Source organism: Bombyx mori, chromosome 15 (assembly GCF_030269925.1).
Source record: "Bombyx mori chromosome 15, ASM3026992v2".
Taxonomy (NCBI): Eukaryota; Metazoa; Arthropoda; class Insecta; order Lepidoptera; family Bombycidae; genus Bombyx; species Bombyx mori.
This window is the reverse complement of record NC_085121.1, coordinates 5,450,175-5,468,412: the sequence shown is the minus strand read 5'-3', so window position 1 is coordinate 5,468,412 and position 18,238 is coordinate 5,450,175. Positions and strand designations below refer to the sequence as shown.

Below are 18,238 nucleotides of genomic sequence, written 5' to 3'. Positions count from 1 at the left end.
TTTTGTTACGACCAAAATGCAAGTCACGCAAGGAGCCATGGAACGGGCGATGTTAGTAAATTCTCTACGGGATAGAATGCGCAATACCGAAATCCACAGAAGAACTGATTTAACTGATATAGCAGAAGTGATTGCTCGGAAAAAATGGAAGTGGGCCGGCCACATACGCCGTCGCACTGACAATCGATGGAGCACAAAAGTACTAGAGTGGAGACCTCGTACTGGAAGTCGTAACGTGGACAGACAGCCAATGAGGTGGACCGATGACCTGGTCAAAATGGTTGGTAGAGACTGGATGAGAAAGGCAAGAGACAGAAGAAAATGGGGTCCATTCGAAGAGACTTACACTCATCATTGGGTGGACACGGGTTGAAGAAGAGAAGAAATATGTCCGCCGCCCCCGCCATCCCAGACCCTTCGTTTCATGTCGAACGCTCTGTTGGCGGGGCGTTCTTAGGGGGTGTCGCGAGTCTAGTTACAGTGTTTTGGGTCAGAACCACCCTGCCAGGTCGGGACGCGATACACCACCAACCGGTCACTCTTATGATGCTACTCTTTGGCATCGCGGTTCTAGTATTTTTTTTTCCTTTCTATTCGCTGGTTGCCGAAAAAGCCATTCCAGCTAGGTAGCATTTGGTAGGCAGCGGCTTGGCTCTGCCCCTGGCAATGCTGAAGTCCATGGGCGACGGTAACCACTCGCCATCAGGTGGGCCGTATGCTCACCTGCCTACAAGGGCAAAAAAGAAGAAAAACTTCAGAGGTGTCAAGGGGCACCCGGATGGAACGAAGTTCCTTTCGATTAATTAGTGAAGGAATTGTAATTTTTTTTTTAAGTTATAATAATAAATTACGGCATTATGAAGAAGAAAAAAACAATACTATGAACTAAATTACTATTGTTGAAACGCTATCTCGAGAAACTGTACTCATTACGCGGACCAATCGGATACGAGCAATGTCACGCGATAAGCGCCTACACGTTGATTGGTCAGAATGACGGATCTAAAAAGTGTCGTGACAACTTTTCGTAAGAATTTTTTCCGTCTAGCCCCCTTTCACAACGCGCGATAAGGAACTTCGTTCCAAAAAGATACGCCCGGACGGGTAGGTTAGGTTAACGGGTCACGTCGTCACTAAGATCCGACGGTTGGGGCTCGAGGTGGCGCTCGACAAAACCCAGGCCCTGTTATTTCACGGGCCGGGACGAGCGCCGCCTGTGGGTGCCCACCTCGTGATCGGAGGCGTCCGCGTCGGGGTCGGGGTGACCGGTCTTCGGTACCTCGGCCTCGAACTGGATTTACTGGTGGTAGGACCTCTTGTGAGTCCGCACGGGTAGGTACCACCGCCCCGCCTATTTCTGCCGTGAAGCAGTAATGCGTTTCGGTTTGAAGGGTGAGGCAGCCGTTGTAACTATACTGAGATCTTAGAACTTATATCTCAAGGTGTGTGGCGTATTTACGCTGTAGATGTCTATGGACTCGATCTCGCGGACTGGGTGGGCCGCGACCGCGGATGCCTCACCTTCCGGCTGACACAAATGTTGACCGGCCATGGGTGTTTTGGCCGGTACCTTTTCAAGATAGCCGGAAGGGAACCGACGGCGCAGTGCCACCATTGCGCAGACCGCGACGAGGATGACACAGCGGAACCCACATTGCTCTGGATTAGACGAGCAACACGCCGCCCTCGTCGCGGTTATAGGAGAGGACCTCTCGCTGCCGCGCGTCGTGGCTACGATGCTCGAGGCCTGATGTTATGGGCTATGTTTCACGTCGAATTATTTGGTGAGATTGACGAGCACGGTTACCAGGACCCCCACGCCTGCTTCTAATGCTAGAGCTCCAGGCGTCTAATGACAATGTTAGTGGATCCTTGTGTGGGTTCTTTGAAACTGTTTATTTTTCTAAAGGAAATTCTAGCATTTGGAGTAATTCTAGATACGATTTTTATAATAGGAAATATTCTTAGCAATTACGGTTTATAATTGTAACAAATGGTTTTTTGTTTCCAAAATAGTTTCAACTTCTACCATCACTACTATTTTTTAAGGAATCGAAACTAATTTCTGCCATCTAGTGAGCTTATTACATAGGTACCGTAAAACGGGGTAATTAGGGATTAAGAGGTGAATGGGAAAAATATTAGGAAAATCTTTCAACGCTCAATGTTAGTATTTTAATCTTTGCAAAATCTTCCACATTTTGTAGTGTAATAGTAGAATGTTGAAAGTTCACAAAACGACTCTGAATATGCATGATCACGGAATAGATAAATAAGTATTCCGTGTGCATGATAATAGCTGCTAACTTATAAAAAATCGCATTTCAAATTAACTTCTTGTGGTGGTAATTATTTTAGTGCTAGAAACTTTGCTCTTTTTAATTTATTTGATAATAATAAAAGACAACTGTGATTTATAAACATTATTTAGTGTTTGACCATCATATATATTAAAAGTTAGTCTCAGTTGTTATTGGTTTTAATGTTTTTTGATAATATAAAAATACATGTAAAAATCTGTTGTTTTTGGGGATAACTGGGACGTCTCAGGTACAAATAACATCGAAAAAGAGGTCAATTGGGATGACAATAAGTTAAATGGGAGCGACCTAAATAGGTACAGGTTTTTTTATTATTTGGCAAATATTTATATTATCAGTTACGTATTGTTTTCTATTTTTAGATATGCCTCGCGTGTACATACCAAAGAGTGCAAAGCCTTATGAGAGATATGATCCCTTAATATTAAAAACAGCAATAGAAGCCTATGAAATTCCGAATAAGTCTTTAGTTGAAATAGCTAAGCAATTTAACATAAGTAAGTCGGTATTGCACAGTCATGTAACAAGAACAATGAAACCTCAAGGTGAACAAAATATCCAAGTGATACATAATAAAATATATTAATATTTGTTCAGAGTGTTCAATTGTTCAATCATTTGTTAAGAGTAACAAATACCTTAAAATTGTTCATCAAGTTGGATTTTGTCCCTAATCACCCCGTTTAAACGGTACCTACTCATTAGGGCCACAATGTTTCAAAATTGACAGCATCTTTAAAGTCAGATGTCTCTTGTTAAAAAATTTCGTTTTTTTATGAATGTTTCACCTGGGTTTCCTACTTCAGTGGTTTCACCCCACTGATTACCGTAAAATGGGGCGATTAGGGACAAATTCCAACTTTATGAGCAATTTTATGGTAGTTGTTGATGTATATAATGCTATATCAGGATCAAAATGATTGAGTCTTGGGGGCATCTTTGTTGTCTAATTTAAAATTATGCAACTAGCATTCCAGTTTAAGCAAAAAATGCAAAAATAGGTGTAATCCCTATTTACCCGAAAATTGCGGTTAATTGGGACGAAATGAGAAATTTGCTAGGGTTGGCACTACTTTTATTTTTATATATAGTTTTAATTTATTTATTTATTTAGTTGCACCAACAAAGTGATCATCAATAAAAAAAATTGAAAAACTGACAAAAGTACATGGCAGACATCACCTCAATTATAGGTGCAATCGACAGTGTTGATATTTCTATCTGGGTTAAGAGATTAGGTGTGTCGGTTATTCCATGGATTAATCAGATGAATACCCCCACTCTGAACAATTATTAAATATTTTATTATGTATTACTTAGACATTTTTGTCCACCTTGAGATTTCATTGATCTTGTTACATGTCTCTGTAAAATCGACTTACTTATATTAAATTGCTTATCTATTTCAACTAAAGACTTATTCCCAATTTCGCTTCGAATAAACCAGATTTTTACCAACAAATTAAAAAAATATTGTTATAATTACATAGACAACCCTACAAACCTGTACCTATTTATACTTAGGTCGTTTCCATTTCACATATTCTCATCCCAATTGACCTCTTTTTCGTTGTTATTTGTACCTAAGACGTCCCCAATATCCCCAAAAACAACAGATTTTTACATGTATTTTTATTTAATCAAATACATTAAAACCAATAACAACTGAGACTTACCTTTAATATATATGCTGGTTCAAACACTAAATAACGTTTATAAATCATAGTCGTCTTCTATTATTATCAAATAAATAAAAGAGAGCAAAGTTTCTAGCACTAAAATAATTACCACCACAGGAAGTTAATTTGAAACGCGATTTTTTATAAGTTAGCAGCTATTATCATGCATATTCAGAGTTGTTTTGTGAACTTTCAACATTCTACTATTAAACTACAAAAAATGGAAGATTATGCAACGAATATAAAACTTATATTGAGCGTCGAAAGATTTTCCCGATTTTTTCCCGATTCGCCTCTCAATCCCTAATCGCCCCATTTTACCGGTATTGGAATAAAATCCGATTTATCCCTCACTAACTCACTAAGGACATTAAGTGATCCGACTTAAAAGAACTAAGCCACTACGTATCAGTACTATTTATTAATTTTCAATCTTTGTGTGATGACATTTTATATGGAAATGAAACTATGCAATTAATAACCTAAGACATATGTTATGCCGGTACCGTTCTTCACTACATGAAATGTTTCATGAAAACTTAAAGAAAATTCAAAAATACTGGAAAACTTTGTGTTCTGAAAAAATTTGACAAGATGGATGCAGAAGATGTTTACGCCGAAAATACTTGGACGTACCTATCTATGTGTACAGAACCAACTGTGTACGAAGGACTAAAATTTGCTAAAGATATTTTATTTTCTAATTTGTTACTTCGTTTTACCATTCAGTTTTTACCATTACCTCATAATGTCAGACACAGTTTATCTCTTATTACGGGAGTTTACTTACTGTACAACAACATTGGGTCAGCAATTTTTTGGACAATAGGGCTAACTACTGGATCTTATACAATGATCACAGTGCTATCGTGGACTAAAAGTAAAAGGAGGTCACTGTTTGTGTCATTTACAATAATCACATTTCTTCTATTATGCGAAATATATGTTTTGAATCCAAAAATGTGGCAACAGATCAGAGGTATTCAGATGATTGCTGCAATGAAGATTATTTCTGTTGCAATAGAACTGGATAGAAATATATACAATAACATCCTCAACCCAGTTGAATATGGAGGTTATATTTTTTGCCCTGCAAATTGCATTCTTGGCCCTTGGATGTCCTTTCAAAGCTACAACAAGAGTTTGGAAGTCAGATTCTTGTGCAAGAGATGGTTCAGTATTATTTTGATAAACTTAATCTTGTCAATCTCATTCTTGGTATTATCAAACTGTCTGATACCTTGGTATATTGATGATGATATGCCGAAATGGTTGATAGCATATAGAGACGCACAAGCATTTAGAATGTCCCATTATTTTGTATCAAGTATGTCAGTTCTTTCCATGGTTAGTGCTGGATTTGGGCTTACTAATGACTGCCATTGTGAGCTTAAAGTTACTAGACCTTCCTACATTGAAATACCCAGATCACTTGTTCAAGTTGTTGTTTATTGGAACATTCCAATGCACCAATGGTTGAAAATGTATGTCTTCAAGACATTTCAGCCCTATGGTCAATTTACAGCAATACTCATAACTTATGCAGTGTCATCATTACTTCATGGCCTCAATTTCCAGCTGTCTGCAGTGCTTCTTAGCATTGGAACATTTTCATATGTTGAATATAACTTGAGAAGCAAAATTGCATTAGCACTTGAAGTATGTTGCTTAGCTAATCCATGTTTGAAGCAATGTACTCACAAATATAAGAAAAATAGTTTACTTGCATTGGTTGTGAATTCCATCTTTACATTGATAACGATAATGCATTTAGCATATTTAGGAGTCATGTTTGAGGCATCATTTTCAGTACAAGAGTCAGGGTTTTCATATTTACACACAATGAGTAAATGGGAAAACCTTAATTATTTCAGTCATGGACTTGTTGTCTTTATGTATATCATTTATTTAATGATGTGACTTCCTAATTTAAGTAGTAGCAGTATCTATTATTAACAATTAATAAATTTAATCTCTATTTACTTTGATCTCACCTAGTATTTACTTTTATATGAACTAAATAAATCTTTAATTATTTTATGTGGATTGTATGAGACGATAAGCAGTAAGATAGCAGATAAGCAGTAGATAGATAAGCAGTAAATTAAGGTATGAATCCCTATTCTTATCATTTTGTTTACAGTAGTTAGGCTGTAAACTTAGACCTCTACATCTAAGAGGTTACTGGAACTGATAAATGTCACAAAAGATTCCAATGTCAGATTGATTGAATTTTCAACTGTAAGCATTTTTCCATTCTGCCCTCCAACTAGAATTGTTTTTAATAGAGATAGGCTAAACAGTAGTATCTGGTGACAGATTTAGTTAAAAAGATACCCTTCCATCTACACATAATGTGGTCTACTATATTAGGCTGATGATAGGTATATACCTACAGCCACTGTCAGTGTTTACTACCTTACAGGAAATAATATTTACAAGACAAAGCCATAACTCCATGTAAAATACTACTCTCAGAATTTTAATGGTAAATTTCGTTTATAATATTAATTCTAAATATTTGTATTTACTAAAACCTTGACTTGTATACAGAATATAGATGCGTAATATATCTACATAGTAGTCTCAGGAAAAATGGGCTTAGGTAGTAGTAGCCAGAAACTAAAAATTATTGTGTATCATTTTTTATTTTTTATTGAAAAACATAAATTAATTTCAAATCATCATTTAAGTGCCAAATATTTAAAAATAAATGTATGGCATTGCTGTCATCCATGGGCGACAGTGACCACTAGTCTTCAGATAGGCCATATGATAATCCGCCTACAGTGGTAATAATATTTTTTTTGTGTAAGTAACTCAACAACTACTTTTACTAACATTGCTCTATTTGTAAACAAAGTGCCCAGCGTTTTATATAATAATTGAAATTGTTACATTTTACTCCTTTTTATGATTGTTTATACATAAAGAAATGCTTAAATAAATAAAGTAGCATTTTTTTCCTTTTTTTTACTTAAAGAAATAAAGTTCTATTGGAAAACTACCACACAAACAGTAGGTAGATGAGGACTAATGAAAATGTATTAAAGTGATTGAATTTCTTTCAATAGATTGAATAGTCTTATTATATCGTTTTAAATTTTTAACTATACAATTTTCTTAAAGAATATCTTAATAACATAAAAAATACCAATAAAACTATCAACATTATTACATAGTGATAACCAAATTATTATTAAATTGACAAAATTTATAGCTGTGATCAAGTAATTCTTCACTACTGACCATGCTTATATAATATGAGTTTATTATTTCAACTATCCCCTCTCAACCAAGTTAATTGGTCATTTATTATTTTGAAATATTTCATTTCTTGCTCAGATCCAGTGAATATGGAAACATTAAAAATGTCAGTATCGTTCAAATTACTTGAAACTTCAATTTTATAGTTAATTGTTTGTATCTTTGTGTCTTCAGATTCTTTGCTTGAATGAAAATATTGCGGTTTATAGTATAGAACAGGAATTTTGTATTCTTTAATTATAGTTTGAACTATTTTCAGTATTTTTTTTTGATAAAGATCCATTTTTATTATTTTAAAACCTTGCTCTGACCAATAAAATGCTACTAAATTTTCAATAAGTATTAAACTTATGTTTGGGTATGCCGAAACCACATTTTCAAAGTTGTAAAGAGTACAATAAAATTGAGTTGCATCATAAACTTCCAACAAATGAAAGTTCTTTAAACTTTTAAGTAATAAGGTATCTAACAGAGTTGTATCTAAGTTTCCATTGCTATTATACTGAGAAATTTTTAATAGTAACTTTTGCGTCAAAACTTTTAATATTTTTTCATGACTAATAGATCCATCGGTTGCCAATAGTACCACTCCTATTTCAGGGCCGTCGAGCTCACTTGGAACTAAAGCTTCACAAATAATGTCAATTATTAAAAATGAAGCTCGTTTTCCATCGCTAGACATTTCAATTAAATCTTCATTTTTAATACCAGATTCAAATAACGTTGGGTAATAATTTCGAATTTCTTTATTCTTTCTTAATCGTGACAGCAACTGTATTCCTGATTCCATTTTAAACTTCACTGGAGTAGAAACCATGATTAATTTTAATTAATAATATAATATTGTTAGATAACCGTTAAATATTTTTTTTAAGAGATTTTATGACCTGGTAACTAAGACCTTTAAGTCATGTCTTATTTTACTTTAAATTCTTAATTTTATGAAAAATGATAATATGGAGTGAAATGAAATGAAAATGATTAATTTGAGACATTAATCAACTGGGATGAAATTTAATGAAATGAAATTATATGGGATGAAATATAATCGCAGTAAAATGGTGGTCATTTACTGAGATTTTTTCAGTGGACTTTTTGGAGGAACCCGAGAAGTTACGTCCAGCAGCTTTGTTTCATTTTCCCACATTTGTGCACTTTCACAGATATTAAACGGTTAATAAACCACCATTATTACACATTTAAACCTGAAGAAACACTAAATAGACAAAATAAAACAAATCACACAACTTCACTCCTCGCGTTCCCGCCAAAAAGTCCCCGTTAAATATTACAAAATACTGAGTACAGATTATTATATAATAGATTAGTTACTATGTATGTAGGTATGTAGTGATAGTGTGGGCCAGTTTTTCACATAGGTACTGTTACCTACATAAAATATTGAGTGTATTATATATGAGATTATGACAGAAAACGAAAAATATCATTCACGAGTACCCGTAGGTAGTAGAAAAATTATGACGGCATTGTAAACAAGTTTATTCCACTGAAGTAGGAAACCTATGTAAATGAAACGTCAACAAAAAATTCGTGCCACTGTGACGTCATCTGGCCACAAAACATGGCGGTTTTAGTGCTGCCCAGAAGATTTTAATGTTAGCAGGTTTTATCGATAAACGTTCTTAGCTCGTTTTATTTTAAATATTGTTGAGTATAAATGTATTTGTAGAATTTATACTTTAATAGGAAGTAAGTATATTGTTATGTGCAAAGATGATGTGATTTAGATATTATGTGAAATCTAAGACGAGTTCGTGCTTCTTTGCCAAGTACCTAAACGATATGCCGATTTTTAAAATTTGCTACACTGATTATATAAAGTTGTCGTTTGCCGCAAAATATAAAGATATGGCGTAGTACAGTGCCATCTGCCCATTTCTAGCATGCTGAATGTTATCGTATTTTGAGTACGTGTTTTTCTTAGACTATTACAATCTATTTTAATTGTTTTGCTGACCTAAAGTCCGTAAGACACAACCGCAGCGCACCTCAAGGAAGGTGTGCCGTACCATTTGAATCCCTCTCACTTGAGAGTGATTCAAATGAGAGTGATTCAAATTTTAAACTTATCAAGGGACCGCCTGATAAAAAAAACACCTACAGAACATTTATTCGTTAATAAAATTACAAACGTCATTCCTTGTGACTTCCTTTCTAAAATCACTTAATTATTAAATATTTAACGAATTTACAATAGTGTTTTACTCACTGCGGAATAAAACTATTTTATTTAAATAGTTCCGAAGAGATTTTGTCGGTAGCCTTTTTCCCGAAATATCTAAACAGAATGTCTAAATATGTTTTGATGACTTATTTTAAAGAGGTATTTATGATTAGTGTCATGATCAATAGATTCCGATCGTAAAATGGTGTCCGATTTTTCGGATGAGGGCTCCATAATGAATTTAAATATATATAGATAATAGTTTTGGGGCATCGACTTTCTTGAGATCCTATAAAATATGTTTTAATTATTATTTTTGTCTGTTTTAAGCATGATAAAATAAGAAATTTTATATAAGGAATCATATTAAATCGATATCAAAGTCAATAAATAATGTACAACCCAAAACCAATGAAGTAGGAAACCTATGGAAATGAAACGTCAACCAAAATTTCGTGCCAGTGTGACGTCATCTGGCCACAAAACATGGCGGCTTTAGTGCTGTACAAAAGATTTCAATGTTATCAGGTTTTATCGATAAACGTTCTTGGCTCATTTTATTTTAAATATTGTTGAGTATTATTTATTTGTAGAATTTATACTTTAATGGGAAGTGAGTAGGTTTATTGTTATGTGCAAATATGATATGATTTAGATGGGTGAAATCTAAGACAAGTTCGTCCTTCGAATTTGCCAAGTAAACGATATGATGATTTTTAAAAGTTGCTACACTGATTTTATAAAGTTGTCGTTTGTCGCAAAACATAAAGATATGGCGTAGTTCAAAGCCATCAGCCCATTTCTAGCATGCTAAATGTTATCGTATTTTGAGTACGTGTTTTTCTTAGACTATTACAATCTATTTTAATTGTTTTCCTGACTCTAAAGTCCGTAACATACTACCGTAGCGCACCCCAAGGAAGGTGCGCCGCACCATTTGAATCACTTTCGCTTGAGAGTGATTCAAATTTTAAACTTATCAAGGGACCGCGTGAAAAAAAAAACACCTACAGAACATTTATTCATTAATTACAAACGTCATTCCTTGTGACTTCCTCTCTAAAATCACTTAATTATTAAATATTTAACAAATTTACAATAGTGTTTTACTCACTGCGGAATAAAACTATTTTATTTAAATAGTTCCGAAGAGATTTTGTCGGTAGCCTTTTTCCCGAAATATCTAAACAGAATGTCTAAATATGTTTTGATGACATATTTTAAAGTGGTATTTATGATTAGTGTCATGATCAATAGATTCCGACCGAAAAATGGATTTTTCGGATGAGGGCTCCATAATGAATTTAAATACATATAGATAATAGTTTTAGGGCATCGACTTTCTTGAGATCCTATAAAATACGTTTTAATTATTATTTTTGTATGTTTTAAGCATGATAAATTATGAAATTTTATATAATCAATCATATTAAATCGATATCAAAGTCAATTAATAATGTACAACCCAAAACAGACGGCCGAACTGACGTGACAATGACATTTGGCGCGCTAAACATGGCGGATTTTCGGCCTCATTAGACGGAGACGGAGATATTTACGTATATTCATGTTTCATTTTATGTACGCACTGAAATACTGTTATATTGTTTTCCTGCGAGTTAAAGTGCTGAGTAAGAACGAGATAGATATATGTTTATGTGTGTGCCTTCAAAATGGGTGCTATTTATATAAGCAATTGTACGTATAGAACAATATGTCGTGTCCCTACTTTAAAGGTCTATGCCCAAAACAGACGGCCGAACTGACGTGACAATGACATTTGGTGCGCTAAGCATGGCGGATTTTTGGCCTCATTAGACGGAGACGGAGACATTTACGTATATTCATGTTTCATTTTATGTACGCACTGAAATACTGTTATATTGTTTTCCTGCGAGTTAAAGTGCTGAGTAAGAACGAGATAGATATATGTTTATGTGTGTGCCTTCAAAATGGGTGCTATTTTTGGAACAGCGCCCCTGACGGCAAACGTAGGCAAACGGTCCCATTCCATACAAATATGAGCTAACTTTTACGCTATCGAGAACGTTAAAAAACTCGCACTAAGCACACTGGATGATGATGTGTTGTGTGTAAGTATCTGTCAGAGCGAGTGGATCTTCTTCATCAGTTTATCTTTGATAACTTCAATACATTCTATGAATGGTTTTGTAAATAAGAATTCAACACCAAAACATTATCTCATACTTAATTACTATGGTGTCGAATCTTGAGGATATTTGCGACCCATCGACACTTGTAAAACGTTTAGTAACGTAAGTAAGTAAGGAGAATAGATCTGACAAATCTTTTGTCTGTTTTTAACATCTCCTTTATTCGTGATCATGGAGTTTGCAACGACGACAAAATATCAGAACCACAATAAAAGTGAAAATCGGGATTATAACTCGTTAAATAGTGTTTATAATTTGTTAAATTAAAAATAATGCACTGCATTCGATGATAAGCTTCCTTCGCTTAAAGTTTCATTTAGATTGGCCGTAGACAAGTGTTTCCCGATAAGTCCTACGGATTGTTTAATCGCTGACTTGGTCTCTGGTATTATCGATTTAATTTTGTAGTTATGGCTTCCTCCTATTCATATCCTGAATTATTTTTGGCGGGTTTCATATTTATTTTGCCATTTTTATACGAAAAAAGTAATGTGTTTCGATATTACTTGAAGTTTTTTCTGTATTATGCGTATGTTTTAATAACATGTACAGTTTTGTTACCAGTGGTACTTGTATATCCACGCGATGTTACAAATTTAATGTACGCAATTGATTATTTTCATAAGTAAATATCGATTTAAAATTCATTATTTTCTTAAATGATACTTTTACTTACATCTTTGCTGTGTTGCAGTGTTGCATCCAGATTTTGTCGATATGCATCACATATAGTTGGAATTGAATGGGAGCTACGCGGAATGGAGCATTGGAATAATGACGAATGTTACATAGTAATTTCAAATCATCAAAGCTCTCTAGATATATTAGGTACAAGTATACTTATTTTTAGTAATAAATTTAATTATGGGTATTTTTCCCCAGATGACATATTTTATGCTTGATGAATACAAAAGTTTGTAAGTTATATTGATTAGCAGGGACCTGACACTGGATAGCTAGATCCACGTTTTGCAGGTTGAGGTAGCAAGGTAGTGACCTTCTACCCCACATAATCTATGTCCAAATTACATGCAAACAGCACTCAATTTAGATGTCAACATGGGTAGGTAGGTACCTAGTAAAAGTTAGCATAGTCTCTAATGCATTTTCTAAGATGATTTTATTTCATTGTATCTTTGTATAATATAAGTTATGAAACAAATAGCCAACCTCAGATTTTACTTTACCGGCAATTAACGCCATTTTGGATGTTTTTACTATTAATAAAAACTTTATTTTGTAAGACACTTTTGTAAGTGAAGCTTGATAAGCGAGACTTTTACTCATGCCGTTCAGTATGTCATCCGATTGGGTTCTTCATGTCTCTACGCAAATCGTACGAGCGTCTGTTCTGCAAGCGGATCTCAGACTTCGTCTCTTCCCAGACCAACCTTATTGACGAGGAATTTTGATTTACTCAATTTCTCAAAAGACCCGATTGGCCCTAAAGGGGTTACACGAAAGTCCCCGTTTTTTCGAAATTGTGAAGGCGTTTAACTATACAACATATGCTTGCCGAACCATTCGTTTCGAAATCAGGTCTGCAAGGCTTCCCTGTCTCCGCTACTTTTAGTAAATGACATTTCCCGGTAGTTAACGACCCAGCTATCGCTCTTCGCTATTGACACAGCTATTCTCTATCTCTGCTTCTATACCCATCCAATTCGCCGAAGAATTCGATACGGCCCTTAGTCCATAGTTTTGTAGTCATGTCAGCAAGTCGCGATTCTAAACCAGTGGTGAATGCATCGAAACTTAAGAAATTAGGCCTCCGTTGAAGGTGCTTAGGCAGTTGTTAGCAAACCCTCTTCTCCTGACTGAGCCCTTGAGCTCGCCCACGTGTCTTAGTCAAGCAGCAGGCCACAGGGTTAATTAATGTAGATTTTTTCCATACCAAAAAAATGATCAGTGTACGCGTCTGTACGCGGCGTTGCAATGTCCTGAAAATATAATTTACGAATTTTGCTAAAATAATCAATAAACAATTATTTAAGAAACTATTTAATTATAAATTAGTGCAGAAAATCAATTTATGTGTAAACATGGGTATTTTTTTATTCTGTTAAAATCCTAGCAGTTCACATCAAATAAATTAGTAGTTGAAGAAAAAAAAAAGTTCAAATTTTCTATTAAAAAAATGTATTATATTTTGTGATACCAAATTGTTTTGCTTGAGTCACTCGTCTGTATTTATATCATTTCAGGTATGTTTGAGATGTGGCCAGTAATGAAAAGATGTACTGTGGTAGCAAAGCGACCATTAATGTTCACTGGTGCATTTGGTTTTGGTGCATGGCTATCTGGACTTGTGTTTATTGATCGACTTAAAACCGATAGAGCCCGAAAATTGATGAAAGAAGCTACAGAAAGAGTCATTAAACAGAAGGTTGGAATTGCAATTGGATACTTTTTACTAAGCAAAGTTAAATCATATTCGCTTCACGGCAAATGAAATGAAATAAATAGGTGCAGACATTCTTTAAAATTAATCATAATTGTTGTTTGGTAAGCCGTTCAAACGATTAATACAAGTGTCCATCATGACTATTTACATTTAAGATAACAAGGGTAGAGGGAGACCGGGACCTTCAAGATATCCCTGGAAGAATCTAGAAGATAATAGCTCTCACCTTTACTTTGAAAAGCCATGAAGATGATGAAAGTTACGTGTAGAAATATGAATGATGATGAATGAAAGATACTGTATATGAAAGTTAAGAATGTTACTGTAATTGTAGACCTGTAATTACTAGAGGGTTCTTCAGTCCCTGCTTATTCTGGCAAAAGTTCGAACCTAGCTCTGATATTTGATTTCTTATAGAACCTGGAAGTGGCACTAAGCTTCCTCCTTTCCTCTGAAGATGTCAGTGTCCTAACTATTTTTACTGGTGGTAGGACCTCTTGTGATTCCGCGCGGGTACCACCACCCTGCCTATTTCTGTCCTGAAGCATTAATGCGTTTCGGTTTGAAGGGTGGGGCAGCCGTTGTAACTGTGGTTGAGACCTTGGAACTTATATCTCATGGTGGGTGGCGCATTTACGTTGAAGATGTCTATGGGTTCCAGTAACCACTTAACACCAGGTGGGCTGTGAGCTCGTTCACCCATCTAAGCAATAAAAAAAAATGTGGCAATGGGCTTACACCAAGGGTCTGCGTTAAGTCCCTATCTTTTGGTGATGGATGCCTTGACATCGGAGATCCGAGAAGAGCCCCCTTGGTGTTTGCCGATGACATAGTGCTCGTCGGAGAAAACAGGCTCGAGGTCCAAAACATACTGGAGAAATGGCGATGCAAGTTGGAGAGTGTTGGCCTAAAAATCAGCAGATCGAGAACCGAACATCTGTTCTGTGATTTTGGCGTCTTTCCAATTTTACACCCATTGCTCTCGACGGAGCACCTTTGCCAGTATGTCAAGATTTCCGATACCTAGGGTCTGTTATCCAAAGCGACGGTGAACTGGATCGTACTGTGAGGCGCAGAATTGACGCAGGATGGATGAAATGGCGGCAGGTTACGGGCACCACATGTGACTCACACATTCCTCTTCCCTTAAAAGGAAAGATATATAAGACCTTAATAAGGCCTGCCGTCTTGTATGGATCAGCTTGTTGGAACACTAAAGTGGCGGATGAAACGCGATTGCATGCAGCAGAGATGCGAATGTTGCGATGGATGTGTGGAGTAACGAGAATGGATAGAATACGGAATGAATATGTTAGAGGAAGTCTGAAAGTAGCACCTGTGACAGAGAAGTGCGCATTTGGGATGGTATGGACTTGTGATGAGACGAAATGAAAATGAGGTTGGTAAGAAAATGTTAACTATGAATGTGGAAGGATATAGAGGAAGAGGTAGACCTAAGAAGAAATGGATGGATTGCGTGAAAGAAGATATGGGTAAGAGGGGAGTGAGCGAAGAAATGGTATATGATAGAAGAGTATGGAAGGAGAAAACATGTTGCGCCGACCCCAGGTAACTGGGAGAAGGGCAGGATAATGAATGATGATTCTTTTATTTCTTTACAGACAAAATTGTGGATATTTCCAGAAGGAGCCCGATATAACAAAGGCAGTATACAGAGCTTCAAAAAGGGAGCATTTTATTTAGCTATTGATGCTCAAATTCCAATAATGCCCGTGGTTTTCAGTCAATATTATTTTTTGGATAGCGAAACCAAAACATTTGAGCCAGGTAATTAAAACAACAAAGAATACGTTTAACGTTATTTTACATGTTCAATCAAAACTTTTTTCATTACTGTTGTTATGTTTTTTGTTATAATTAAACATCAGCTTTATTTAATAATAAAAAAAAACAATTGATTTCACAGGAAAAGTCGTAATCACAACATTGCCACCCATATCTACGAAAGGAATGACTCGTAACGACTTGGACGCATTATCGGAAATGGCTCGTCAACAAATGTTAGATGTGTTTCATGAAGCTTCCAAAGATCTCGTCATGCAAATCAAAATTGCTGTTTAGGTGCAACGTTGCCACTTGCTCACTCGTCATGCCAGTCGCTGTTAAAACATAAGATATTAAACGAATCTAGGCACCGAACTCTTCGTTACCACAGACAAAACATGAGGTGGCTTTTATTTCTTGTTTGCAAAGTTGAAATACTGGAGAAAAGAACACGAATAAGGACGAATATTATTAGCTTATGTTAATTTTTCGTGAAAGAAATAATGAAAAACTGAGTAAATAACAAACTGTGTTTTTGTGCTGTGTCACCTTGATTTCTTCCCGAACAGGTGCACGAATATTCGAACAATCATTACCTACATCTTAAACCTATGACCAACACCTCGGCAAACCGAGTCTGTCTCCAAGCATCAGCATGTAATATTATTTCATGCTCCCAATCAGTGTCCGCGAGGACCACAATGCTAAAGGCTCACAAGATGTCTAATATGATAGACGGCAATCAAAAACCATTATCGTGCTATGTTCATTTCTAAATAAGCTTTGACACATAAGTTCTATACTTACGTTGTTTATCATACTGTCAATGATGGGTATCATTTTTTTTCTTGCAGTAAAAAGAGTAGACGGACAAAAATATCTGACAGATATTGTCTAATTGTTGTATAAGCCTGGCTACCAAGAGAATTTATTCACTACGTTTAGCAATAATAATCTACATTGAATACAATTAATATTTTGTTGAACAATAAAAAATAAGAATTATTAATACTGTTTTATTTCTCACTGTCAAATCGTATTTCTATAAAACTTCTTGACATTTCTTAATTTGATCATGTTAATTAATAAATACATATTAGTCTATGACTTATTATCATTAAAAATTTTCTTTAGTTGTCAAGAAGTAAAATATAAATAATAGTTCGAAAAAACAAAAAAAAAACACGCTAATCTAAATAACCGAAATAAAGGTTAGTAGATATTTTTATATATGGCGAGTTCGTTCTACACCGGCCTTCGGTTTAACTGAAATTAACTGAAAGTAATTTAAAAAAATTCAATAGTTTTGAATTATTTATGTTATTCTTACCCTTTTTTAGAGCACAATTAACTATTGCATCAGGGGTCCTTGATAAGTGTGCTAAATTTAATAGGTGAATATCACGAACATCAAAGATTTCATTACATGCAAAAATATACACAGGCAGTACCATAGAGTTAGTATTTTGTAGGTACATAGTAACTCCATGGGCAGTACACAGGCTAAAGCATTGCTAAAGGCGTGTTAAAAATTGTCAGTGTAGCATTTGTCACCAATGAACCTGAAAATCTTTTCTTCATAATCTACCTGTCCCGGCAATGTTTACCGGTTCGCAGTCTCATTTCAGGAATCTATTTGTTCCAGGAATGGTTAGTCCTCGATTTTGTCTGTTGAGTAGGTCTAAGCAATGCTTACTGTATCTGTGTGTTACGTTAGGGATAAGTTAAGGGGTATACACGTATCGAACACCTAGTCCGGCATCAATACCGCACCAGTTCTTCTAATGAAATACGTAGGTACCTACATAATACATGTTTACGAATAACTTTACGATGGTTAAGGATAGCATCGTGATAAAAACCAAATTCACAGATTTAATTTACGTGATTACTGGTAGTAGGGTGGTGTCTTGCAAGCTCACGCGAGTAAGAATCCCCTAATTTTTTGCATTTAATGCCTTTCGGTTTTAAGGGGCAGTCGTTGTACTATAGAACTGAGACTTGGAACTCATGTGGTTGGTGACATTTACATTGTTTATGCCTGGGTTCCTACCAGCACCACCCACCGAGCTCGAAGTCTTCCTCTCTAAAAGGCTCTAATGACACAAAGGTCGCGCGAGAGAGATCCCGGGCAATATAGGGAGTTCCACGACCGACACTACAGCAGAGTAGATCATACCAAAATCGCCGGGTCGGCGGAGTCATCTAAATGTCGTTTAGAAGTCGTCGTGGCCTAATAGATAAGACGTCCGGTGCATTCGTATCTAACGATGCAACGGTGTTCTAATCCCGCAGACGGGTACAAATTTTTGTAGTAAAATACGTACTTACCAAATATTCCTGATTGACTTCCACGGTGAAGAAATAACATCGTGTAATAAAAATCAAATCTGCAAAATAATAATTCGCGTAATTACTGGTGG

At 35.5% G+C, this 18,238-nt stretch overlaps 3 protein-coding genes and 1 long non-coding RNA gene across 5 annotated transcripts; 2 read left to right on the top strand and 2 right to left on the bottom strand.

Annotated features, from left to right (window-relative positions):
* Positions 1 to 4,317: 4,317 nt before the first annotated feature.
* On the top strand, positions 4,318 to 7,521 carry LOC101737359 (protein-serine O-palmitoleoyltransferase porcupine). The gene has a single exon (XM_004928547.5). It carries the CDS (start codon positions 4,595 to 4,597, stop codon positions 5,918 to 5,920), a length of 1,326 nt encoding a protein of 441 aa, XP_004928604.2. The 5' UTR covers positions 4,318 to 4,594; the 3' UTR covers positions 5,921 to 7,521.
* Positions 6,630 to 8,154, bottom strand: LOC134200173 (uncharacterized). Its single transcript, XM_062672454.1, has one exon. The coding sequence runs from the start codon at positions 8,082 to 8,084 to the stop codon at positions 7,278 to 7,280; it is 807 nt and encodes a 268-aa protein (XP_062528438.1). The 5' UTR covers positions 8,085 to 8,154; the 3' UTR covers positions 6,630 to 7,277.
* Positions 8,155 to 11,761: 3,607 nt separating this feature from the next.
* LOC101737501 (1-acyl-sn-glycerol-3-phosphate acyltransferase alpha) lies at positions 11,762 to 16,824 on the top strand. 2 transcript variants are annotated; one of them, XM_012692572.4, is made up of 5 exons: positions 11,762 to 12,227; positions 12,321 to 12,454; positions 13,831 to 14,012; positions 15,653 to 15,818; positions 15,958 to 16,824. In XM_012692572.4, the coding sequence occupies exons 1-5, from the start codon at positions 12,037 to 12,039 to the stop codon at positions 16,110 to 16,112; spliced, it is 828 nt and encodes a 275-aa protein (XP_012548026.1). In that variant the 5' UTR covers positions 11,762 to 12,036; the 3' UTR covers positions 16,113 to 16,824. The 2 variants fall into 2 exon arrangements, with proteins under 2 accessions (XP_012548026.1, XP_037871573.1); XM_038015645.2 differs by having other exon boundaries at positions 11,771 to 12,251.
* Positions 12,728 to 16,763, bottom strand: LOC105842030 (uncharacterized). The gene is made up of 2 exons (XR_001139845.4): positions 16,623 to 16,763; positions 12,728 to 13,566 (listed from the first exon to the last, which is right to left on the bottom strand). It is a non-coding gene; the product is annotated as an uncharacterized LOC105842030 (long non-coding RNA).
* Positions 16,825 to 18,238: the final 1,414 nt, after the last annotated feature.